This window comes from Panthera onca, chromosome E2 (genome assembly GCF_046562875.1).
Source record: "Panthera onca isolate mPanOnc1 chromosome E2, mPanOnc1 haplotype 2, whole genome shotgun sequence".
In the NCBI taxonomy this organism is placed as follows: domain Eukaryota; kingdom Metazoa; phylum Chordata; class Mammalia; order Carnivora; family Felidae; genus Panthera; species Panthera onca.
This window is the reverse complement of record NC_138353.1, coordinates 57208891-57234938: the sequence shown is the minus strand read 5'-3', so window position 1 is coordinate 57234938 and position 26048 is coordinate 57208891. Positions and strand designations below refer to the sequence as shown.

Here is a 26048-nt window from a genome sequence, read left to right as displayed (position 1 = left end):
ACAGCATGGGCTGCATCGTCCTTTGGGAAACGATTCCTCCCCAAAGTCCCTTCCGGGAGCTTCTCTTGAAGTTGCCGATCTGAGAAGCCCACCCACGGGCCTGGGCGTATAACGCATATTTAGCCAATCACAGCAGCCCACTTCCTTGGCGACAAGTGATTGGCTCAAAGGGTAGACACGTCCTCCAGGCTGGGCCAATCAGAATCGTGCCCTGGCATTTTTATACAGTTGTCCGGGGAGAGAGAGAGAGAAGTCCTCTTTTCTTTATCGCTGAGGGAGGATGTAAGCCGGAAATTCTCTGCATGGAAGGAAGTGAATTACACTGCAAGAGAAGTGAATTACATCCCCCCTCTTTTTTTTTCTCCCCAAACTATTGGCTTATGTCAGTACGGTTTCTGTTTCTCTCACTTGCAACAGCGGAGTCCGAACTCATATGGGGTCTATCCTTCTTGTACTCCCTCCGACTCACGAGTGGCAGCATTCTGGAGACGAAGACCTATTTGTTGACTGAGAATCTTGGATTATGAGTCTGTGTACTCAAGGCCAGGCCATTCCCATGTGGTTTGTTCCCGGAAGGCTGAGCTCAACTGGAAAGCTTCGTATTTTTCTCTTCCAAGTTGCATAACACATGTGATTCCAGGAAGTAGGAATGCGGGTTGGGGGTGTGGAACAGGGAATCAGAGGGATATACCATGGAGTTGTCCAATGCCCTGCCCCCATGCAGGGGTGACTTCATGGTGGATCTCATGGGACCTCTGGGGAGCCTGTGTAATCCAGCTCAGAACTGTCCTTCCAGGAGACAAAACGGGGACACATTTGTGTGTGAGTTCCTGCGCCCCACTGCTCAAGGGGAGGCCGTGGGAGTTAACCCCATGGCCCAATTCTGGGCTGTGCATGTGTGAGTCCCCAAAGGGCTCTGCAATATTGCACACCATGGTGTCTGAGAAGTCTGAGGGCAAAGGCAAGATGTACCTGGCCTTGGCTGGGTCTCCCCATCACTTTGCTTTTGACAAAGCAGCTCTGTGCATCGGACAGGCCCGTGCAGTGACGTGGGTCGGGTAGGGAGAGGGGGTGGGAAGGGTGTGTACGTCTCCAAGTGACCGTTTGTCATCCGGCAGATTGGGGGCCAAAGTCCACCCGTGCTGGGATTTTTTGGATTGGGACGATAACTGTGCAGTCATGTCTGTCTGCCACACCTCTTCTCTGCCTTGTTGACCTCCAATCTCGTGCAAAGTCCTTTTTCTGGTCACCTCCCGGGCCTCCAAAGACTTGGCTGGCCTGGTCTGTGTGTCGATCCCCTGTCCCCTGCCTGCTTCCCCTGACGCCGTTGGTGGGCTGGCACCAATCCTTCCCTGGCTTCCATGTTCTCCTCCTGGCCCTGCCCCTTCTTCTTGTGTTCATCTCACCGACTTCTGGACATTGTAAAGGAAAAAGGAATTCTGATCCCATCAATTATGCCACCCATTGGCAAGCAGGGTGGGCTGATTGTTCCCCATTGGCTCGCCCCCCACACCTCTCCCCAATTCATTCTCCAGGTTCTCCAGATTCTAGAAGTTTGACGTTGACGGACATCACCTGGGCCCCCTCCCTGTGGACGTCCTGTTGGCTTCAGCCAATGGAAGGCACGAGGAGATTGGAGGGCGGGAAGGGAGAGGTTGGGACATTTCTTTTCCTGCACGCTCTCTGCTCTGGGTTGATGTTCCGTCAGTGGCTGCTCCCTTCCATGACCCTGGCTCCTGTCAGGCCATCCTATTAAAAAAGAAATTATTCTGACAGTCGTTAAAGATGCAAGTAGACTTGTTTTAAGACCATGGCAATAGGAGAGAGGCTCTGAGCTCACCTCTGAATACAGCAGAGACAGCTGGGGGTTTACAGCTGGATGGGGGGATGGCGAGCCCTGGATGGAACCTTACAGGGACGAGTCATGGTGGGGGGCACAGTTCTTGCTGAAGACAGGCCAAAGGTGGGAGATGTGGAATTTGATCAGATACCAAGGGTCAGGGGATTCTCCCTGAACTGACTTTGCAGGATTCTTTGCCCAAACTGGGCTTGGCAGGTCCAAGAGGATGGGAGCCAAGGTCAAGGCCTCATCAAGGAGAGGTCTCAGAGGAGCCTGACTAACATCCGGTCAAGGAAGAAGGAGCTTTAGCAACCCCCATCCGAGGCTCCCATCCCCCAGGCTGCGGGAACACTCCTTCCTGTCTCCCCATCCCCAGGCTCAGGGGACTGACAGCTTCATTCTTGCTGGCTCGGGGTGCCTCAGTAGCCCTTGTTGGTTCTAACTCAGAAATTCTCTTCAGCATTCTATCAGACGTGCCTTGGGTCCGCGGTCCTCACCGTGGCTCTCTCCCCTGGGAAAATGTGCCTTTCTGTCCATGTCTCTGTCATTTTCCAAAGTGGCTTTTGGAGTTGTCTCCTTTCTGTCTCACACTGCCACCACGGAGGATTTGAACTTTGGTCCCGGGGGAAGATGAATCGGAACCCACAGCATTGCATACAGGAAGCACCCGAGGGTCTGGGTTCCAGGCTGGCCACTTTTTACTTGCCATGTGTGTGCCGATGGACAGGTGGCTGGGCCCCAGACTCCCCTTCAATAAAAAAGGACATAGTAACAGGCCAATTAGCCTGCCGTAAGCACCGCGTCGAGTATTATCAGGTCACGGAAGGAATCTTTATTGAACAAAAAAGTAAATGGATGACCAAACAAAATGAGCTAATGCATAAAGTCATCCCTAACTTCTAATGTCTAATCAAACTTTAATTTTTTTTTTTTTGAGAGAGAGAGAGAGAGAGAGAGAGAGAGAGCCAGCCTGTGGGGAAGGAGCAGAGGGAGAGAAAGAATCCCAACCAGACTCTTCCCTGTTGGCACAGAGCCCGATGTGGGGCTCGATTCCACAAACCATGAGACCATGACCTGAGCTAAAATCAGGAGTAAGACACTTGGACTGACCGAGCCACCCAGGCGCCCCCAAATTTTAATTTATAAACATTTATCTTTTAAGATGACTCTCTTAGCCAACTTCCACCTGATTTTTTTTTTTTCAACCTGGTTTTCGTTTGTTAATAATCAATTCACAAATTAGTGGGTTAAAATTTCCCCTGCAATTAACTCCATTTACAAATTTCGTTCTTTAAAAAATTTTTTTTCAACGTTTATTCATCTAGGAGAGACAGGGAGACAGAGCAGGAGCGGGGAAGGGGCAGAGAGAGGGAGACACAGAATCTGAAGCAGGCTCTAAGCTCTGAGCTGTCAGCACAGAACCTGACTTGGGGTCCGAACTCACGAATCGTGAGATTACGACCTGAGCCGAAGTGACTGAGCTACCCAGGTGCCCCAAATTTAGTTATTTTAAGTTCCCTTAAGTGTTCCAAACTACATTCAAAATTTTTAAATGTCTCAATCTTAGACACCTTAAAAAACAACTAAATGTGCTTTTTTTATATAGTGGTAAAAAATACATAACATAAAGCTTAGCATTTTTACCATTAAATTTTTAAAAATTAATTAGTTAATTTCTTAATTTACATCCAAGTTAGCATATAGTGCAACAATGATTTCAGGGGTAGATTACTTAAGCCCCTTCCCCATTTAGCCCATCGCCCCTCCCACCACCCCTCCAGCAGCCCTCTGTTCTCTATATTTAAGAGTCTCTTATGTTTTGCCCCCCTCCCTGTTTTTATATTATTTTTGTTTCCCTTCCCTTATGTTCATCTGTTTTGCATCTTAAAGTCCTCATGTGAGTGAAGTCATGATTTTTGTCTTTCTCTGACTAATTTCACTTAGCATAATACCCTCCAGTTCCATCCACGTAGTTGCGAATGGCAAGATTTCATTCTTTTTGATCGCCGAGTAATACTCCATTGTCTATATATACCACGTCTTCTTTGTCCATTCGTCCATCGAGGGACATTCGGGCTCTTTCCATACTTTGGCTATTGTCGATGATCCTGCTATAAACATGGGGGTGCACGTGTCCCTTCGAAACAGCACTCCTGTATCCCTTGGGTAAATACCTTAGTAGTGCAATTGCTGGGCCGTAGGGTAGTTCTACCCTAGTTCAATTTTTTGAGGAACCTCCATACTGTTTTCCAGAGTGGCTGCACCAGTTTGCATTCCCACCAACAACGCAAAAGAGATCCTCTTTCGCCGCATCCTCGCCAACATCTGTTGTTGCCTGAGTTGTTGATGTTAGCCATTCTGACGGGGGGGAGGGTGTATCTCATTGCGGTTTTGATTTGTATTTCCCTGATGAGGAGTGACGTGGAGCATTTTCTCATGTGTCGGTCGGTCATCTGGGTGTCTTCTTTGGAGAAGTGTCTGTTCATGTCTTTGGCCCATTCCTTCACTGCATTATGTGTTTTTTGGGTGTTGAGTTTGAGAAGTTCTTTACAGATTTTTGGATACTAACCCTTTATCTGATATGTCGTTTGCAAATATCTTCTCCCAATCTGTCAGTTGCCTTTTAGTTTCGCCGATTGTTTCCTTCGCTGTGCAGAAGCTTTTTATTTTCATGAGGTCCCAGTAGTTCATTCTTGCTTTTGTTTCCCTTGCCTCCGGAGACGTGTTGAGTAAGAAGTTGCTGCGGCCAAGATCAAAGAGGTTTTTGCCTGCTTTCTCCTCGAGGATTTTGATGGCTTCCTGTCTTACATTGAGGTCTTTCGTCCGTTTTGAGTTTATTTTTGTGTCTGGTGTAAGAAAGTGGTCCAGGTTCATTCTTCTGCCTGTCGCTGTCCAGTTTTCCCAGCACCATTTGCTGAAGAGACTGTCTTTATTCCATGGATGTTCTTTCCTGCTTTGTCAAAGATTAGTTGGCCATGCATTGGTGGGTCCATTTCTGGGTTCTCTATTCTGTTCCGTTGGTCTGACTGTCTTTTTGTGCCAGTACCATACTGTCTTGATGATGACAGCTCTGTACTACGGCTTGAAGTCTGGGATTGGGATGCCTCCTGTTTTGGTTTTCTTTTTCAAGATTGCTTTGGCTAAGCGGGATCTTTTCTGGTTCCATACAAATTTCAGGATTGTTTGCTCTAGCTCTGTGAAGAATGCTGGTGTTATTTTGATAGGGACTGCCCAACTGACTCCCTCGGTTAGCAGACGGGTCCTGTTTCTTCTGTGAAACACGGTAGCACGCTCAACCCTGCACCTGTGGACTCCTTCCCCTACCAATTGGTCTCAATGCTTATCTGGGGTTGGGTGTGTTTGTGCCCAAACTTGTTCCTGGCAGTTGTGTTTGTCATTGTCATTAACTGATTTAATTAAGCATTGCATACACCGTGGGAATCTGAGGGTGACAAGAACGAGCGAACGTTGTCTCTAGGAACTCTAGGAAGGGGTGGATTCCAGGCTAAGGGAACTGATATTGACTTTGCTGATTGACCAGAGTCCTGATTTCTAGAATAAGAAAGCCTCCTTGTCTTTCCGAACTTCTCTGTCTTCCCTTTTTCCTGCTCTTCCGGTTTTCTCTTCTAGTTTGTCTTCCCTTTTTCTCTGCCTATTAAATGTCCAAACAGGGAACTGGTTTTTAAATGGATTTCATTTTAATTCTATTGAATATTTGATTTCTGATGTATTGCATTCCTTGAACCACATGGAATATTTCCCGTTAATTAACTCGAACAGTCTGTCTTTACTCTCGGCGTGTCACTGCTATGGTTGCTTCAAGCCAAAGGGATGCTCACTTTCGCTGTGTCCTGTAGACAGTCGTGGCTTCTGATTTGCATATTGTCCACATGAACTTCTTCCTCCCCGTGGGCCTCCCCATTGTAATGGTTTCCCTTCTCCGGCGTGAAATAAATGGTTCCGAAAACATCTCCTGTGAACCTGAAAGTATTCAACGTTCAAATTACTGTTGGAAAAACTTTTGCGTCAGATTTGCAGGCTTGTCTGATTTCAGCAAAACCGGAAAACCCAGGTTTTCATATACTGTGTTTGCCTAAAGTCAGGCAGCTCTACAGACACATTCCTGCCTCTGAGGAATTTATACCCTGCTCAGGGGAGAGAAGACAGAAAATGTGAAAATTTAGCTGATGATATAAGAGTCGCTGTGTCGCTTAAACTTTTCTTTTCTTGTCTTTGTTTTTTTTTTTTTAGAAGATATATATATGTATATATATATATATATTTTTTTTTTTTTAGAGGTAGAGCGTGAGTAGGGGAAAGGGGCAGAGGGAGGGAGAGAGAGAGAATCTTTTTTTTATGAAAACATTTTTTTAATGTTTATTTTTGAGAGAGACAGAGCACAAGCGGGGGAGGGGCAGAGAGAGAGGGAGACACAGAATCCGAAGCAGCTCCAGGCTCCCAGCTGTCAGCACAGAGCCCGATGCGGGGCTCGAACCCGGGAGCTGTGAGATCATGACCTGAGCCGAAGTCGGACGCCCGACTGAGCCACCCAGGCGTCCTGAAAGAGAGAGAGAGAGAGAGAGAGAGAGAGAGAGAATCTTAAGCAGGCTCCATGCTCAGTGTGGAGGCCGATGTGGGGCTCAATCCCAGGACCCTGGGATCATGATCTGGGGTGAAATCAAGAGTCAGATGCTAGACCGACTGAGCCACCCAGGTGCCCCTGAAACTTCTCTGACATGGCAAAAGTAAAAACTAGTTCAGAATAGCAACAATCACTAGACCAAGAGTTAACTTTCGTGTTTCTTTTCCCGCGACAGGGAACTCGCTACCTCACAGAGGAGCCCATTCTGTCTGCATCAGAAAGAGCTTCTTTATCCCGATTCTTCTAGTAACTGTTTTTCATCTGCTTTCCGGAGGTTCATGCACGAAGACGGCCAGTTGCCAAATGGAGAGGCAGTTCTCCCGTCCTCCGTGAGGACTGCCCTCCTGAAGGATATACTGCATCTGAGGCCTCTCTCCCCGCTCTGTCCTGAGCACTGCCCTGTGTCAGCCGGGCTCCTCCTCTAAGCGTGGTCCCCCCATCAGCACGCAATTCTCAAACTGTGGTCTGACCGCTCACCGTAAAGCACGACCCCCTCTTCCCGTGTTCGGGGCAGGAGTGCTCCTTCAGAGCAAGTTAGGTCTGAGCCTCCCCCTTGCTCTGCTCTGCATCACTGTGGGGGTGGGAGAAGGGCCTCCCCCACCCCGGCTGTATTTCCCAGGCTCCCTGGTCAGTGGCTTCCTGCTGGGACTGGCCAATGGGGGACACTGGTAGAGACTGGACGGCAGGAGGGGGGAAAAGGCTGGGGTGTTTCTACTCCTTTTTGGGGCAAATCTCTAGCAGCCGTACCTCCTCCACGCGTCAGCTTTCCCTGGGTGACCCCAGCCCCAGGGCTCTCTGTCCCTCCAGCCCAGGGCTGGTTGCCAGTCTCCGTGCTGTGCTTACTCTCTGGGGGCACTTCGCCAACTTGCGTGGCTTCTCAGATCTCCCAGCCCTGGTGCAGTCAATACCCTGCATTCAATTCTTCCTGCTTATATACTTGATACATATATGGAGAGAGAGAGAGAGAGTGTGTATATATATATGTGTGTGTGTGTGTGTGTGTGTGTGTGTGTGTGTGTATACACACTTGACCCTTGACCAGTGAGGGGTTAGGGCAGCTGAACCCCTGCACAGTTGAAGACCTGCATATAACTTGTGACTCCCCCAAATCTTCACTAGTAATAGCTGACTGTTGACTGGAAGCCTTACCAATAATGTAAACAACCAATTCACACATATTTTGTATATGTAGTAGGTACTGTGTGCTTACAATACATGATGCTGGAGGCAACAAGATATTAAGAAAATCGCAAGGAAGAGAAAATACGTTTATAGTGCTGTACCGTAAAACACCCACGTGCACTTGCACAGTTCAAAGCCACGTTGTTCAAAGGTCAGCTGTGTGTGTATATACTTTATGCTTCCCTGTGGACTCTAGTGCAGCGTGTGACTTCTACTAAGTAGTTTAAGGTTGCAAACAGATGTGGGGGCTGGCATGTAAAATACCAGCCGCTGTTATATCTTTCACACGCATTTTCCACATGTGATGCTCGAAGAATTCCTCGGTGGGAGATACCCATTTTGTGGAAGAGGAAACTAAGGCTGAGGAAAGGTATGGCAGAGCCCAGATTTGGGCGAGTGGCTGCCCAAACCCTTAACTATTAGACCTCTTTCCTACTCACCAGCAGCTAAGACCCCAGGTCACGTTGCCTTTCCAGTGTCTTCCGGCTGGATGTCTGGAACCCGAGCGGCGTTGTCTCTGAGCGACTCAGTTCCTGAAAAAGACCATTCAAGAGCTCTGTTTTACACTCCCTCAGTCACTGGCCCAGCATCTTCATTTTCCAAAGGTTCCTGGGAACCTCTTTTCAGAGATTTGACAATGGGTGAGCTCAGCACCGATTCTATAAATGTCATTTGCTATAAATATCTGTTCCGTGTAAGGCACCTGCTTCAGAATGACAACCACCTTGCTGAGAACAGCAAGTTTCAGGGTTATGTTTTATTCTCATCTCTAATTACAGCTGAGGTGGGATTTCTTTCTTTCTTTCTTTCTTTCTTTCTTTCTTTCTTTCTTTTTTTCTTTCAACTGGTAGCTCCAAGGAAAATGTGGAAACCAGGACGCCAACCTTACAAAGTCTGTAAGCTTTTGCAGTGAAAGAAATAAAACCCATGCCCAAGTGAATGGTCTATGAAAGGCCAGGACAGATTTTTCTGGTTGTCTCAGGGCATGTATAGCTGAGCTACCTTGGATCGATGTCAAGGTCTCCAAACTCTGCTTCTTGGTGGGGAGGCTCAGACCCCTGAGGGCAGACTGCCTGGGTTCAATTCGTATCTCCGCAATGTTCTAGCTGTGCAACCTTGGGGGATGAATTCAGCTCCCTCATCTATGTCCGGGTGTTAGTGACAGGGTCGCCCCAGCGGACGTGAGAATTAGCTGAGAAGGTAGTTGCAAAGCACTTAACACGGCGCCTGGCACACACTCATTAGGAAGACGTTACTATGGCTAATATTGCATAATATAATCACCATATAATGTATGCGCCACATAATTACTATTACTGATACTCCCTACTGTCATCACGCATTTATATATATTGTATAACTCGTCCACCTGGCATGGCGGTTGGGCCCGAAAGAGGCAATGCTGTGAAACACGCACTGTGGGGCTCACACACACTAGTTTCTGTCCGTTGTCCATTCCTGGGTCAATAACAGATTAAAACCTTTGTGTACTGTCTTACATCCCGCCCCCCTGGCTGAACCCCTCTCTCTCCCCTGCTTAATATCACAGGGATGGGTCCCAGCTTGTCCAATGCTGGTCACTCCCCTCTTCCTGAAATGCCCCCTCTCCCGCTGGAAAATCCTTCTCAGTCTGCTTCACTGGCTCCTTTTCCCTTAGGAAAAGGATCCTAAGGGGCTGGGGATCCTTGGGGCTTCTGGGCTCTGCCCTAGACCTTCTTCTACCTCGAGCATCCCGGGCCATCTCACACATCCCTGGCCTGATCGCCCCCACCCTACACACCCATAGCTTCCAGATCTGCATGTCTGGCCCACTCTCTGTCCCGTTGCAGCCCTGTGGTTCTGCTGGCTGTCCCCACTTTGATGTCCCACGGGCAGCTCAAATGCCACTTGTCCCAAACTGGACTCATTCCCTCCGCCTACCCAGATATTCAAGCCCAAGCTCGAGAATGTTCCTTCATTCTTTTTTCTTTTTTTTTGAGAGAGAGAGAGAGAGAGAGAGAGAGTGAGCACACGCAAGGTGGGGGGGGGGAGAGGCAGAAAGAGAGAGACTATTTTTATCAATTTTTTTTAAAAGTTTATTTTGAGAGAGATTGACAGCATGAATGGGAGAGGAGCAGAGAGAGACAGAGAGAGAGAGAGAGAGAGAGAGAGAGAGAGAATCCCAAGCAGGCTCCACGCTGTCAGCACAGACCCCGATGTGGGTCTTGAACTGACGAACCTCGAGATCACGACCTGAGTTGAAACCAAGAGTCAGACGCTCAACCAACGGAGCCTCCCTGGCACCCCTTCCTTGACTCTTTTAAAAAACTTCATTAAACCTTTTGTTAAGTGTACAATTCAGTGATTTTTCATATATTCACAAGTTGTGCACCCAAGAAGCAGAAACCTAAATGTCCACCAACTAATTAATGGACGCCCGAAATATGGTCTCTGCATACAATGAGATATTTATTCAGCCACAGAAAGGAAAGAGGTACAGATTCGTCCTACAACCTGGGGGAACCTCGAAAACGTTACACGACATGGGAGGAGCTTGCCACAAAAGATCACATGGCGGGAATCCATCCGTACGAAGCATCAGGAAGAGGCAAATCCATGAGAGGCAGAAGGTAGGCTCATGACTGCCAGGGGCTGGGCCAGGAGTGAGGGGCCAGGAGAGTGACTGCCGATGAGTGCCGAGTTTCTTTTGGGGGAGACGGAAATTCTGGAACGTTGGCCATTGTGAGCAACATCGCTGTGGACACTCACATGCTAGTTTTTATGTAGATGTATGTTTTCATTTCTCTTGGGTGTATTCCTGGGGCTGGAATTGCTGGGTCATGTGCCAACTCCATGTTCAACATTTTGATGAACTGCCAAGCTCTTTTCCAAAGTAGACACAGCATTTCACATGCCCACCAGCGGGGTGTGAGGGGGCCCTATCCCGCCACCGTGAGATCATGACCTGAGCCGAAATCAAGAGTGGGACGCTTGGGGCGCCTGGGTGGCGCAGTCGGTTAAGCGTCCGACTTCAGCCAGGTCACGATCTCACGGTCCGTGAGTTTGAGCCCCGCGTCAGGCTCTGGGCTGATGGCTCGGAGCCTGGAGCCTGTTTCCGATTCTGTGTCTCCCTCTCTCTCTGACCCTCCCCCGTTCATGCTCTGTCTCTCTCTGTCCCAAAAATAAAATAAAAAATAAAAAAATAAAAAAAAATAAAAAAAAAAAAAAAAGTGGGACGCTTAACCGACTGAGCCACCCAAGTGCCCCCCTTTTCCTCTATTTAAATGGGGCTACTTGGGGCGCCTGGGTGGCTCAGTCGGTTAAGCGTCCGACTTCAGCTCAGGTCACGATCTCGCGGTCCGTGAGTTCGAGCCCCGCGTCAGGCTCTGGGCTGATGGCTCAGAGCCTGGAGCCTGCTTCCGGTTCTGTGTCTCCCTCTCTCTCTGCCCCTCCCCCGTTCATGCTCTGTCTCTCTCTGTCTCAAAAATAAATAAAGGTTAAAAAAAATTAAAAAAAAAATAAATGGGGCTACTTGTCTTTGTTTGTTTGAGTCGTAAGTGTTCTTTATCTATCCTGGATACAAGAGCCCTATCAGATATATGATTTGCACGTACTTTCTATAGAGAGTGACCAGCGGACGTTCTAGAAGGGGCTCTTTCTATTGGGACGCTGGGGAAGGCCTCTCTGAGGGGCACGCTTGACATCTGCATGAGGGGTCCGCTGCCGTAAGTTGACACACCTGAAACCCCCTTAGCTCTGGGCTTTCCTGTCATCGAGCCATTACTTGCCCTCCACTGTGGAAGTCTATTCGAGTAGAACCTTCTGTGGTCAGCAGCCAACAGCGTTCACCCCAAAATAACTGCTTGCTTCCCTGCTAGACTGTAAGCCCCACGAGGCCACGAGAGTATTTGTCCAGCTCAGATTTGCACCCAGGCAACTCTTTTTTTTTTTTTTTTTTTTAATTTTTTCATTTATTTATTGTCGAGAGACAGAGAGAGCACAATTGCGGAGGGGCAGAGAGAGGAGGAGACAGAACCTAAGGCAGGCTCCAGGCTCCGAGCTGTCGGCCCAGAGACCGACGCGGGGCACGAACGCCCAAACCGTGAGATCATGATCTGAGCCCAAGTTGGACGCTTGACCGACTGAGTGCCCCTGCACCCAGGCAACTCTTAAAGGGAACATCTTTGCCAAAGTTTAAGGATCAAGAGCTTTCACAGAGAGGTCCGGGTATTCTGCTCTGCTTTCCCTAGACAACTGGAAGGCTTGGCACCCGCCATGCCAAGGTTCCTGCAGTAAGAATGCCAGTGAGGGCAAAGCGGAGAACCAGTGGTTCCCTTTGGATGTCAGCTCTGAAGCCGAAAGTGACCGCCAGGGGAGGGCGCAACAGAGAGGATCACCTTTCGCAGAAACACTTTTCTTGCAGATTGCAGGACGATCTTAGCTCATTTATATTCCGTGCCTGCCCCCTGCAGGCGAGTGAGTTTGCGATCCCTTTGGAACCATAATGGGCCCAGGGCCAGGAATGAATGAATGCATGCCCGCATTTATACCACTCCCTCAATTCTTGACGCAGTACATTAAACAAGGTGTCAAATATTGTCATTTGATTTCTAAAGAAACATGAATTAGCTTGGTGGGTATAGGGTGCGGATTTCAGTTTAAACAAATTTAGTTCCGGCGTGCCGTTTTCCTTTGCCGCCTTTGCTGGGCCGAGTTGACCTCGCGGTGCTCAGAATCGCGGTTCCCTTGAAAACCAGCCCTTTACGCTTTCCGTCCAATAGGGGGCGACAGCAACAACGAATAGAAGGAGAACAATAGTTAAAGGCGAAATACAGTCAAGGTGCTTCCTACAGGGATGCTGGGCCCGTGGAGTCATATTCTGGATGGGAGCCACTTTTGCGGGGGGGGGGGATTACTTAATATAATAATGCATTCAGATGGTTCAATCCCCATCCGCTGGTATCTGGCCTCCCACTCATTTCCATCACAGGTATGACTTCTTTGACCCTTGTGTGCTCTCCCAAAGGCTTTTAAGCATGTCTGAACAAATAGAAATATCTATTTACACCCCCAACCTTACCCCAAAAGGGAGCAACACCGTTCTGGACCTTGCTTTGTGTGCTCATGACATATCGGGTAGAATGTTCCATATCAGTCCATACAGAAGGTCTCTCCCTACCCCAGACTCCCCTCCCTCACCTCTTTCACGGCTGCATTGGTTCTCCTTGGCAGACCTGTGTCATACTCTATTCACCCAGTCCCCTACCAATGGGCATTTTAGGTCGCTCCTAACCTTTTGCGGCTGGAAATAAAGTTCAATGAATAACCTTGAATAGATTTACACACACGTGAGCCTGGCTATAGCAGCGGCTGTAGCCCCACCTGCACAGGAGAATCACCCAGGGGGACTTTAAGCATCCCGGCCCCCTGGCTGGACCTGAGATCAATTGCATCAGCATCTCCGAGTGTGGGGTCAGGGCACCACGCTAACTCCAGGGTCCAGCCAGCCCTGGGCACCACTGACCTCTTGGGGAACTTGACTGGTCAAGAGCACGTAGGCTTGTAAATCTGCTAGACATTGCCAAGTGGCCTCTGTTGGGCGTGATGCCCACGTGCACCCCCACCAGTGTGACAGGGGCTGGGTCTCCCTAGCCTCACCACAGAGCAGGCTTGTCCAACTTTGATCTTTGCTGACCTGCTAGTTTATTTTGAAGGGATCTCTGTCCTGCCTTAATTTGGGCTGAAAGGGAGCATATGTTTGAGAGCCATTTAGTCTATCTGGTTGTGGCCTGGGCCGGTTTCTGCTTTCGTTTTTTACTCAGATTGGCTTCTGTATACATCAGCAAGATGAATTCTTTGTGATGTGAGTTGCAAATACTGTTCCCTGCTTTGTCTTTTGTTTTCACACTTTGCACGAGGCACTATGTGTTGTTTATGTTGTTTCTCCTCGGAAGAGCACTCTTTATCCATATAAATGTGTCCTTGTTTTGTTCTAGGTTTGGATTTTGAGTCAAGCCTGAAAGACCTCTCTCATTTCAGACTTCTTCCCGGGTTTGCTTCGGAAACTTCTGCGGTCTCCTTTATTTACACTTAAAGCCGTGATGCTTTCGGATTGCCCCCGATCAGTGGTGCGAGGTCTGCATCGTTTTTTTGTTTCTTTCCAACGGTCAATTGTATCAGTACCTTTATCAAGGAGTAAGATAGGAACTGCTTTGGGCTGCCTCGGACTGGAATTTGTTTTTGACTTTTTATTTATGGCAACACCTGCTCCTGTTTTTCTTTTTTACCTGCCTTGACACGGTTACTAGTCTTTGTGGTCTGGCAGGATAAGGAATGAATGAGTGAGTCAGCCAGGGAGGGAGGAAGATCGAATGAGTCAGCTTTTGCACTCAGAGGAACCCAAAGGGGGAGATAACCAGAATACAAATAACCAGAATACAAAGTAAACAGTGATCCCACCAGCGTTCTGGAAGCAATCCACTTTCTATCCCCTCCTATTTGAAATGCTTCCTTCTTTCCAGTCCCTCCGCACCTAGAACCCAGGGTCAAACACGGGGTGGGGTCAGTTCCTTTGGTCTGCTCCATTAAGTCACCCGCTTGGAGGTCCCCTTTGGAGGCTAGGAGGTCTGCAGTTCTGCAGCCTGGGCGGGGGGTGGGGGGTGGGGAGGAGGAATAAGGAAGAGGGAGAGGCAAGGAGTGGGAGGGAGGAGGAGGGCAGAAGACAAGGGAGGAGGGGGAAGGGAGGAGGAGGAGAGAATAGGGAGAAAGGAGAAGGGGTAAGTGGTGGAGATAACGGGGAGAGTTAAAAAGGAAGAGAGAAGGGGGAAGAAAGGAAGGGAGGGGAGGTAAGAGAAGAGGCGGAGGAGGGGTTGGGAAGTGGGAGGAGCAAGGAGGGGGAGGGGAGGAGGGGAGCAGGGAGGGAATAAGGAGGGCTTCCACAAGGAAGGGGAGGAGGGAGGAGGGAGAGGGAGTAGGGAAGGGTGAGGGAAAGGAGAAAGAGGGGTTGGGGAGGAGGAAGTGGGGAGGAGGAGGGGGGGAGTGGGAGAACGAGAAGGGGGTTGGGAGGGAGGAGGGGGAGGGAGGAGCAGAAAGCCCCTCCTCCAGCCCCTGCCACGGAGTTGCGCAACCCGCCCGGACTGGGATTGGTCGTAGGCGAATCAAGAGGCCCCGCCCCCACGGCCCAGCGGCCAATGGCCGGAGGGGGGCGTGGCGGCGCGGCCTGGATCCCAGCGCGCGCCCTGTGCGCCCTCGGAGCCGCCGCCGCACTCGCAGCTCGCAGCTCGCCCCTCGCAGCCCGCGCCGCTGTCGCCGCTGCCACCACCGCCGCCCGCCCTCCGCGCGTCCCCGCCGCGCTCCTTTCCCTGCGGCCGGCCCGGGGAGCGCTCAGTCGCTCCGGGCAGAGTGTCCCTGCTGCGGCCCTGCGGCGATGGCCACCAAGATCGACAAAGAGGCTTGCCGGGCGGCGTACAACCTGGTGCGCGACGACTGCTCGGCCGTCATCTGGTGAGGAACTTTCCATTGCTCTCCAAGCCCCGCTCCCTGGGCTCGCGAGGGGCCTGGTGCACTGAGCCGGCTTCCAAACGGGACGGATTAAGGGTCATGCTTTGCTGTCTCCCGCAGCCTTAACCCAGGACAGCGTGGAAAGCCAGCGCTGGCTTCTCCCTATTCAGAGCATCCTTTAGATTGTCCTGCTGGAAGCTTGGCACCTGGCTGCTACCATCGCTGATGTGTGTATGTGTGTGTTTTTTCTTCTCCCAATCCAAAGGGTGACTTTTAAATATGACGGCTCCACCATCGTCCCCGGCGAGCAGGGATCACAGTATCAGGACTTCATCCAACAGTGCACAGGTAGGGAAACGCGCCTTCGAGGGGGTTGGGGCGGGGGTGGGGGTGGGGGGAGATTGCTGATCTTTGGGGGAAATTGTCAACGCGGGAAAGAGGAGCTTCTGCGGAGGCCAAGCTGCGAGGAGCCTGGCCACCCCCACCGCGCCTCTGGCGCTGGGGGAACCAGATTTGAGGATTTTAAAGCCTCGTGAAACGTGCTCCCTCTGGACATCCAGAGCAACCAGGGGGGACTGCCTGGCTCCCTTGCTGCCACAGTACCCTCTCCAGAAGAGATGGCTCCTTTGGCTCCTCTGCCCCCTGCGGGTCACTGGTTTTCCAAGGGTCAACTCGGTGTGGTTCCGAACTCGTCTTCCGCCCTCCCCACCTTCACCAGTCAGTGAGCCAAAATAAAAACAATCCTGGAACTTGCAGGAGAAAGAAACTCAGCTATATCCTCCCTTCTCCCGAGATCATTGTCAGTGTTTTGGTCATATGTGTGTTTTTTCCTTGTAGAAAATAGAGTCAGATAGGACAGAGTACACGCCATATGACGAGTACAATTTCATTGATGTGAAATTGTAGAAAAGGCAAATCCGATGTGTGGTGTGAAAAGTCAGAAGAGTGATCTCCTTTTGGGGCAGATAGCCATTGACTTGGGAGGGGCACACGGAAGGCCGCAGGCTTTTGGAAATGTCTCCTCTTTCCATCTGGGAGGTGATTACACAGGTGTGTACCTAGGTAAGAAATCATTGAGCAAAACACTTCTGATGTGTAAACTTTGTGCACTTCCCTGGGGGTGTGTGAAACCATTGAAAGGAAAGAATGCATGCTGTGTATAACCACAGACCCCTCGGTAGAGGCAAAAAGCCCAGCCCCTTTGGGAATGGGACCCATTCCAGGTCTCTAGCTTTGAAACAGATGTGCAAACAAAGGCTGTGTGGCCTGGAGGTTAGAGCAGGAACTCTGGGCCAGCTCCGCAGACTGGGTGTGAATCACCAACTGGCCACTTCCTGGCTGTGTGACTGGGGGCAAGTTACTTAACCTCTCGGGGCCCTGGTTTCCTTACCTGTAGTCTCAGAGGACTGCTGTGAGGGTAACTGAGTCAACGTGTGTAAAATGCTCGGGGCAGTGCCTGCACAAAACTACACGGCCAACTGTGAAATGAAGAAAACGTATGAAATTGTGCCACGGGATCACGTGGCCGCACCTTTCTTTCACTGTTTCCTTATCCAAATGGTATTTTGCCTTTGGTTTAATTGAAAGAATGTTTCTGAAGAGTCTGCTGTGGGCTGGGCGGTCCTAAGGCGTACAGATTGCTTAAAAATTAAACCTAAAATATCAGAGGTGTGAAATGCTGTAACAGCTCCCGTTGAATAAGGCACCGAGGGTGTCTCGTGGAGAGCCGCTGGGGCGGGATTTGAACCCAGGCCCCTGACTCAGGATCCCTGCCTCTGTACCACCACTACCCTTCCTCCGCTGTGGTGGATGCTTTTGCAAGTAGCCTAAGTACAGACTCTTGGCTTTCCCCCCAATCTGGTGGACAACCAGGAGATTTAGCAGTATTTTTTGCCTGGTCGGATCTGAGGCTTTGTCCGACCGGCCAGCTTCCCTCCTCGCTGAATTCAGGAACAGAAAACTAGCAGTTTCTTTCCTCCCTTTGACCATCCATCACTTCCCACCCAACCCCCCACCCCCCCACCCCCCCCGCCCCCACCGCCGCCGCCATCAGACTGGGTCTTGCCTCTGAAGCTATTGTCCGCTCCAGCAAGTAGGAGAAGGTGACCCAGGGACGAAAGTGCATCCTGTCAATAGAAGAGACTCTGAACAGATGCTCGCGGCCATTGGAAGGGCTTGGTGCGGTCAGAGAATACTTCCTTCCTCCCCTGGGGCCTTGCAGGCGGTTTACTCTGACCCTTCCCCCAGTGGCAGGGATGGGAGTGGGGAGTGCCTGGCGGGGGAACTAAAAATGCTTTCCCTGCTGCTCGTTGATCTTATGAATGGGCTGTGGGATCCGAAGCTCCGTCTGCTTTGGCTGGAAATCTGCCTGCCTTCCCCAGCCATCTGTTGGACAAATGTATAGACGAGTTACGGTTGCTGTGTCTGCACTGGTTCCCCTCGGAAAACCACGGCCGTGTCCTCGTGACCCAGTGACAAAGGACTCAGAACGCACCCACCGGCCGGTAGCTTTGTACTCGCAAGTCGCTGCACTTGGCGTGCCTTGTCCCCATGACTGAGATCGTTCCCCTTCCACATGTGAGTAGCCCAAGGCCCAGCGCAGTTAAGCAACTTGCCGGCCATCACGTACGTAGTTAGGACGTGGCAGAGCTGGGACTTGAACCCAGGCAGGCTGGCTCCAAGTCCCATGTTCGTGGCCTCGTCTCTCTAAGGAAGTGGGTTTAGATTTTTTTTTTTTTAAGTTTTATTTATTTAAGTAATCTCCACACCCCACGTGGGGCTTGAACTCCCGACCCCGAGATCAAGGGTGGCTCACTCTTCCGACCCAGCCTGCCAGGTACCCCGGAAGTGGTTTAGATTCTCATTTTCAAGCCAGGAGGCTTCTTTAGTGCTACAGTAGGTTCCAGTTTGTTTGCAGGATACACCACTTATGTGATGCGGGGAGGGCTCTCTGTGGCCCTAATTCCCAGGCAGGTGTCCTGCAAGCCTGAGGGGCCCAGGCCGTGGGGACAGGCTCTCGCTCTGGCCCAGCCTTCCCCTTTCCAAACATCGAACAAGGTGCAAAGGGGACTTAGAAGCCAGAAGGCATCGCTCCATCTCTCCCTCCAAAGGTGCTGGGGTGGGGTGGGGGAGGGGCGGTGGGGCGGGGCGTTTCCTCCCGGGCTTTCTCTCCTCCCTGACAGCCCGTTTCTGGCATTCTCTCCGAACCAGCCCTTCTTTCCCAGCCCCGTGCCCTCTGGCTGCTGCCTCTCATCTCTCCTCGCCCCCAGGCCTGGCCTCTCCTTGGCTGCGGCTGTTTTCTGGAAGGTTGCTCATCTTCCTGTTTCTGCTGGCAGGGTTTGGAGCCCTCTGTGTTCTGTACTGGCTCTTTTGGTGCTGGATGCACCTGCCCCCCCTCCCCCCCCCCAACTGCTTTACTGCCTCCACTCTTGGCTTTTTGCCCCACACCTCAGTCCACGAGAGATGGTCCGAGAGCTCGCATAGTGGGGTGTGTTTTTTATTTCCACAACCCGGAGTTAGAAAATCTCTAGAGTCACATACCAACTGTGTCTCTTGCTTGCTGTGTGGCCTGGGGCAAGGACATCCCCTTCTCTGTGCCTCAGTGTTCTAGTCTGTGAAATGGGCGTCCTGGCGGTGCTCACCTCTGACAGTGACTGGGAGGGTTGGCCGAAAGAACACATTTAAAAGGAGAGCGCAGGCCCCCGATGGCACGTCGACTGTTGGTACTTTTTATGGGGTTTACTCTCGTACCTCTTACGAGGACGTTGTGTTTTCTGTTCTGAAGGTCCCGGCACGTGCCTCAGCGCCGTGCCCAGTGGGCCCAGAGCTCCAGATTAGCCCCAGTAGCCACTCGACCCCAGGGCGGCGTGGCACGCCTCGGACCTTTCGCCTGGGTCTGTGCGCAGTAACGCTCAGTCCATAAGCACCGACTGCGGAAGAGACGGTTGGCACAGCGGTTCAAGGTTTAGGCTGCATCGGGCCGGCCTGGCTTCCGGGTCGGGCCAGTCGTGTGACCTGGGGCAGTTGCGTGACCTGCCTGCGCATCCTTTGCTACAGTGTGGTCATTAGGAGGGTTAAGGAAGCAACTCACCGTGCTGAGGAGGTCCTAAGCGCTCCTTAAATGTTAATGACTGTGATTGTCATGGTCTTCATCTCCTTGGTGGAACTTAATTGGTGTGGCAGGAGCCTGTGTGGTCTGAGAGCACCAGAGAGGTGGGAGGGTCAAGAAGCGATGGGGAGGAAAGGGGTAGCCAGCTGTGCTGCAGGGCGGGGGGGTGCCCCTGACAGAGCCTGGGGGAGCCGAGGGGAGCCACTTGCCAGGCTGAGTGGATATGTGATCTCTCTGATTGCGGCAGAAAGGGCCTGCAGATCATGGGTACACGACGATCAGTGGCTCAAGCTGTCTATGAAATCACGTTTTGTTTTTGTACTTGATAAGTATTGTGTGTCCCTGGTGGAATATTGAGAAAGCCAGACTAAGCAAAAAGAAGAGAATAGAAACTGGATATAGTTCAGATACACTTTTATTACTCAGAAATGAGTTCGTTAATTCGTGTGTCCCTCTTTCCTTCCTTCCTTCCTTCCTTCCTTCCTTCCTTCCTTCCTCCTTCCTTCCTTCCTTCCTTCCTTCCTTCCTTCCCTTCATGCCTCCCTCCCTTCCTCCCTCCACATATTTCTTCCTTCCACGTATGTGAGTGGCTCTTCTGCAGGGTCCTGTTCTGGGCACTGAGGATAAATATAGAAACAGAGAAGGTCCCTGTCCTCAGAGAGCTCATGTTCTATTGTCATTGCCCAGCCTTTAAAATGGCTACGTAATGTTCTCTCATATAAGTGTAGCATTGTTTAACCAATTCTTTGTTGATGGACCCCAAAGTACTCTGTCGCAAGCCCGTTTTATTTTGGAAAGGATCCAAGCACCTGGGAACGAATCCACTTTTCTGTGGGTCCATATTTTAGAGCCGATCGGGTACGAGCATCGATGGTCAAGCCAGGGTATCTTGCCTGGACTTGTAGCCTTGAGGTGCTGTGTGACCTTGGGCAAGACTCCCGCATTTTGTTTCCCCCTCTGTAAGATGGGGATAATGACTGCACCGCTTTGTTGTGAGAATACATTGACATGATATATACAAAGCGGCACTTGGTATGGCCTCAGGGCTCAAAACTATGGTTGTTGCTAATGCAGAACCTTCTTGGAAGGTGTCGCACATCAATGGATAGGTTGAAATAAACTTGGAGGTCAGTGTCCGCGTGAAGCTTGATTGGGGTAGATGCCCTGTGATGTTGGCTAGATGAGGGTCTGGGTGCGGATAATATTCCCACGATGCTTTGTTGAGCCTGGAGTCTTCAGCTCAAAACCTCACTCACAGGGAAAAGCGGGGTTTGATATTTTTGTCCATCCTTGGACGTCCCATCCTTGGGGTGGGGGGCTTTTCTCATTTCAGAGTAATCCCCGCTCTGCCAGTGTAGTTCCAGGGAAGCTGACTTAACTCCATACTGCCCCACTGGGAAGACGCTGGCCACTCAGCGTAAGCGGTGTCCTCTGTTGACTGATTGGTTCGGGGTTGGGCCCTCGTGACTCAAGTCGAGCCAATCGGCTGCATCCCTGATACTTTGGACAGAGTTGCTGGGCGAGCCCTTTTTGCTCTGGGATTAAGACCTGTTAGCATAGTGAAGGCCTGGAGCTTTCGGGACCCTTGCACCCTGTGGGGACTCGGGAGCAGAGCCAGAGATGGGGAGCGGGACCTAGAGGGCGTGGCTTAAAGTCTCAGGTGCAGCCACGCCTGGAGCTCTCTCCTGAGGCCGTTTGCTTCCAGGGGCCAGTTCAATTTTTTTTCCTCAAGCCAACTTGAGTAGGCTCTTTATCATTTCCATCGAAAAGAGCCCGAGGCCATAGCCCCCAGGGTAGATGGCTGGGCGGGGCTGAGGGAGGAGAATCCAGGCTGGCCCAGGAATTCAAAAGCTCTCCTATGAGGATTGGTTGAGGTATCCGGGCATTTTTAGCTCGGAGAGGCATCTCAGGGGACTTGAGTGTTGTCCTTGGTGTTTGAGGGGCTGCCCTGTGCCATGTGCCCACTTTACTTCTTCACACCCCAACCCCACGTGGTAGAACGACCAGACAGTAGGAATTTCAGGGGTAGATTGTAGGTTCACCTGAGGAAGGACTGTCCTTGGGTTAGAATGGGCTGTCACTGAAGGCAGTGAGACCGCCATCGTGGGAGGCATGTCGGGAGTGGTTGCCTGACCACTTAGCACAGATGTTTAAGAAAGGGTTTGAAAGGGGCCATCCGTGACCATGCACTCTCCTCTTCTGGTCTGTTCTACTCCCAGGAAGAGAAACAGAATGCATTAGTATAGGCCCGGGATGGGGTCAGCCCTACCAGGGGCTGACAGCGGCAGTCGGGTGGTTTCTAAGGAAAATGGGTGCGTTTATAGTTAGAGAAAATACTATTTATTCTGACACTTGCCCAAGAACAGTAAGGCAGGCTTTATTCAGGGGGACTGTGTGACAGGTGTAGGGACCATTACCGTGTGGGTTTGCAACGGGGGAGGGGGATCAGGCTCAGTTCTGAATACAACAAGAAAAAGTCCGAATTTATAGTCAAGAAGCAAGGTGGGGGCCAGTGGGTGGGGAGTGGCCAAGAGGAAGCGTCAGGGCTGAGGGCGATTCTGGCCGAACTGCTAAACTTAGCAGGATTCTTGCTGAACGCGAGTAACACACAGATGAACACAGAAGTCCGAAAGTTGAGACCTAGGTGAAGAAGCGTTCAGAAGGCCAGATTAGAATTTGGTCAAGGACGGAACTTTTGCTGCTACCAAAAGAAAGCGGATGGGGCGCGAATAAGACAAATGCCCTCGTCTGGGGCCTCTGTGTGTGCAGCTGCACAACGCACGTACAATCGGCGGTCAGTTTATCGTGCTGTTCTGCACTTGGCTGTTTCCCGACCCCCTTGTGGCCCATACACGTACAGACTCCAGAAATTTCAGCCAAAAGGTCAGGAGAGAAACGTCTAGTGAGTCTAAGGGAATAGGAGGTCGAAAGGAAGCTTTAAATCTGCAACAGTGCTGTGAACGTGGCAAAGCGCTAAGCAGTCTGTCCGCCCATTGAACGAATGGGGACGGAGCACCTCCTTTGTTCCAGAGACAGTGTTGGGTTTGTGATTTTTAGGTGACACTCTGAAGGCTAGTGACCCACTACCTGCACGGCTTTCTGCGATATACAGTGTCTCGTTGCTTTCTTTTCCCGCACGTGTGTCGCCGAGGGGTTTTGAGCTGCACTGCCTTGCTTCCTTGTGTCCTAAGATGCATGGGCACACTTGAGATGGCTCGTCTGGATTGCCTCTGGGGTGATAGTGGTGCCTGCTTTTGACTTTGTGGTCTTTCCCCTTCCATGGGGAAGGCTGCTACCTGTCCATCTGCCTGGTAAGTAGCGTGTCCTTGTTCAGAAAGAGTCTTCGATGAATTGAATTGAATTGAATTGAATTGAATTGAATTGAGTTTTTGCTCCTTGAAGATCGCTGGGAGTTGGTGCAGACTTTTAAAGTTTTGCTTGTGGAGCGACTAGGTGTTCCCTCCGCCCCCTCATCTTCCATCATTTCTCCACCTGTTACGTTCTGGGGACTGTCCCCTCACCCCTAGAGCACGGCACCCCACACGTAGGTCTTTGGTAATCTGGTCACCAAAATTAGTGACCGTTTCGTTGTCCTTATTCCACTCTGTGTTCTCCCAGCTTTTGTTGGTGAGCACGACTCACTGAAAAAACACGTTTCCTTCCCCCTGCTTCCCCCTGCAAACACACATACTTCTCCTTTTATGTCTCTTACCTCCTGTTCTCATTTCCTGCTCCCGCTTCTCTTTTCCCTTCTTGCCCCACAAGAGTGGGCGTTTCCCACCCTTGATCTTGGCTTTTCCTTCTGCAGGGAATGGGGTGAGCGCCTGCTGGGTGCCACGCCCTTTGCCTGGTGACCGCGTAGCCCAGGGCCAGGTGGCGTCAACTCCTCTCCCCTTTGGAACATCTGGTGGCTTTTGCCCATAAGGTCCAAATGCTTAGCGATAACACAGAATGCCCCTTACGAGCCCTCCCATTGCTCGTCCCCAACACAGAGGGTTCTGACCCCTCGGTTGCTCAAAGGCCAGGCTCCATGCGGACGCTTTGCACATATTGGCACAGATACTGTTTCGTATCCGTGAAGGATGTGTGCGTGATGAGTAAGTAGGAGTTTTCCCGTTTCACTGATGAGGAGTCTGACCATTTCCTTGAAGAGTCGAAGGTTGCTTGCTTGAGATGGGAGAGTAGGTGGCCTTGGACCCCAGATCTGTGTCCAAGGAGCTTTGTCCTCCCGGAGGACTTCTATACACCTGTCAAGGCCCAGTGGAAATGTCCCCTCCGTGCAGATGGCCTCCTTGCCTCCGTGATGCTCACCACATTGTGCGGGGTGAGGGGTGCCTGTTTCTTCAGCGGTGCAGCAAGGGCCTGGAGAGAGCCACTCGGGCCGGGGTGGTGGCCTCCTTGGTGGCGAACCCCTGCCCCCCGTGGTTAGCCGGTCCTGATCTCTTTTCCTTACGTGGGCCCAAGTCGCAGGCTGCAGCACCCAGCAGCGCCTCACGTCGTACCCACGTCGTACCCACGTCCCCACGTCCCCACGTCTGTCGTCTGACTTTCCCTGCTGGAGGCTGAGCTCCCCCCCAGGGCGGAATCCTGGTTGCTGTCCCGTCAGCACCTGGAACACCACCTGGCATTCTCATCTGCTGCTTGTTGAGTAGAGGAATGACAGTCCCCTGAGATGTTTGAGAGCTGCGCTACCCCCCACCCCCCTGCGAAGGCACGCTGTGCCCCTGCTGAGGTTGCAACCCAGTGGCCCGTATGGACATCTGCAGGTGCCAAGGCTCCCTGGCCGCTGCCTCTGCCCCCACTGGCTTCTGGCTCCGGTTTCCTGCCCCAGGGCCCTTGCATGGCTGCGTTCCTCGCCCACCTGATTTTGTGTGCTTGGCTTTTCAGATTCAGCTCAGTCAGTGGCCTCAGCAGGGGCAGGTCCCCCGAGGCCTGTGTCTGACCTGCTGGCGGGGCTATGCCCTCAGCATTTTGTCTTTTGTCTCACCAGCACATTTTGAAATCAGCCTGCCTTACGTCCTGAGTTGGTCCTGGGCTGCGTTTATCCTCCTCTACCTCATTTTTCCTGTGCCTTCTGGAACAAATTCCCACAAACCGAGTGGCTTGAAGTAACGCGATTTTATCATCTGACAGTTCTGGAGGTCAGAAGTCCAAAATCTGTGGCACCGGGCTAAACTCCAGGTGTAGGCAGGGGTGTGGTCTTTCTGGAGGCCCCAGGGGAGAGTCCATTTCCTGGCCTTTTCCAGCTCCCGGAGGCGCCTGCGTCCCTCGACTCAGGGCCCCTCCTCCACCTTCGAGGCCAGCAAGAGCGGGTCGCGTCCTTGTCAAGCTGCTGTGTCTCTGGTTCTGATTCTTTTGCTCCTGATGACGTTGGGCCCACCTGCATCATCCAGGATGCTCTCTCCTATCCAGATCCTTAACAATCACCTCTGCAAAGGCCCTTCTGGGTCAGGTGCTATAGTCGTGGGTTCTGGAGATTCCGACGCGGACATCGTGGCCAGCCGTCTTGCCAGCCGCTGTGATCTAATGATTTCATCTCATCTACACCGTGGCCCAGTGTGGTAGGTCCCGCTGTAAGTCCCACTCCGTAGGTGGGAAAACTGAGGCTCAGAGATGGGAAGGCCCTGGCCCAAGGTTGCACAGAGGCCCCGCTCTGTTCCTTCCCTGGCTCCTGGGTTCCTGGCCACCCCCCCGACACCCCGCTGCTTCCCTACGCTTGCAACTGAAATTCTTTTCAAACAAGCTCTTTTGGGGACGCCTGGGCGGCTCCGTCGGTGAAGCGTCCGACTTCGGCTCAGGTCCTGATCTCGCGGTCCGTGAGTTCGAGCCCCGCGTCGGGCTCTGCACTGACAGCTCGGAGCCTGGAGCCTGCTTCCGATTCGGTGTCTCCCTCTCCCTCTGTTCCTCCCCTCCTTACGCGTGCACGCGCTCTCTCTTGAAAAAAACATTAAAAAAAAAAATCTCTCTTAAAAAAAAAAACAAAAAAGCTTTTTCCTTCCCCCACCCCCCAGTTTTACTGAGAGATATTTGACAGATGTCATTAGCAGCGTAAGGCACAATGGTTTGCTTTCTACGTGCTGCGGAATGATCACCACGGGAGGTTCCGTGGATATCTGTCATCTGATGGGGGGGTGCAATAAAGCGAAAGAGAAAGCATTTCTCTTTGTGATCAGAGCTCTTAGGACCCACGCTCATAATAGCTTTCCGCAAGCTCTTTTCTGGAACGCTCAGGGGCAGACCTAAGGCCTGTGTCCCTGGCTGGTGGCACACGTTAGTGGGACTCACAGCTCAGAGGTGATTTTTCTGGAAGAAGTGGAAAACCTGCGATGGTCTCTGAAGGACACCTCTGTGATTCAAATGCCTCTGTCCTTCCCAGGGGACAATTCTGACTTTGCTACTTTTGCCTGAAAGGACGTTCCGGGAGGTCATCTGATCTGACCCGGAGGTAGTTTTCGTCCCTTTTGGGGGGCTCTGATTCTACCCCGACTGTAGACTGGAGCGTGTTGTTCCTGGTTTCAGATAAAAGCCGGTTGCCGCCTCGGGCAGGCCAGGGTTCCCTCTGGGTCACGCTGGGCTCCTGGGGAAAACTGAGAAGAGCCGGGTCCTGGGCTGCGAGCCCCCCTCCGCCCCCCACCCCCCAACAGAGGAGGGCCCGTGTTCACTCCCGCGAGCCCCGCAGCCCTGAAGACGATGCCCCTCGCCCCGTTCTCGATTTAGCAAAACGCGCTGCCACGTGTCCGATTCTGAGAAAATAGCTTACTCTCTCCCTCAGCGTGACTTCTCTTCACTCCCATCCA

At 51.6% G+C, this 26048-nt stretch overlaps 1 protein-coding gene across 1 annotated transcript in view; it reads left to right on the top strand.

Moving 5' to 3' along the window:
- The first annotated feature begins 14877 nt into the window (after window positions 1–14877).
- COTL1 (coactosin like F-actin binding protein 1) overlaps window positions 14878–26048 on the top strand; it is a 36419-nt gene continuing 25248 nt past the window's right edge. The window contains exons 1-2 of the mRNA XM_078439113.2: window positions 14878–15146; window positions 15409–15491. Coding sequence (XP_078295239.1) covers window positions 15070–15146; window positions 15409–15491 — 160 coding nt within the window. The 5' untranslated portion in view covers window positions 14878–15069. The remainder of the gene's footprint in view (window positions 15147–15408; window positions 15492–26048) is intronic.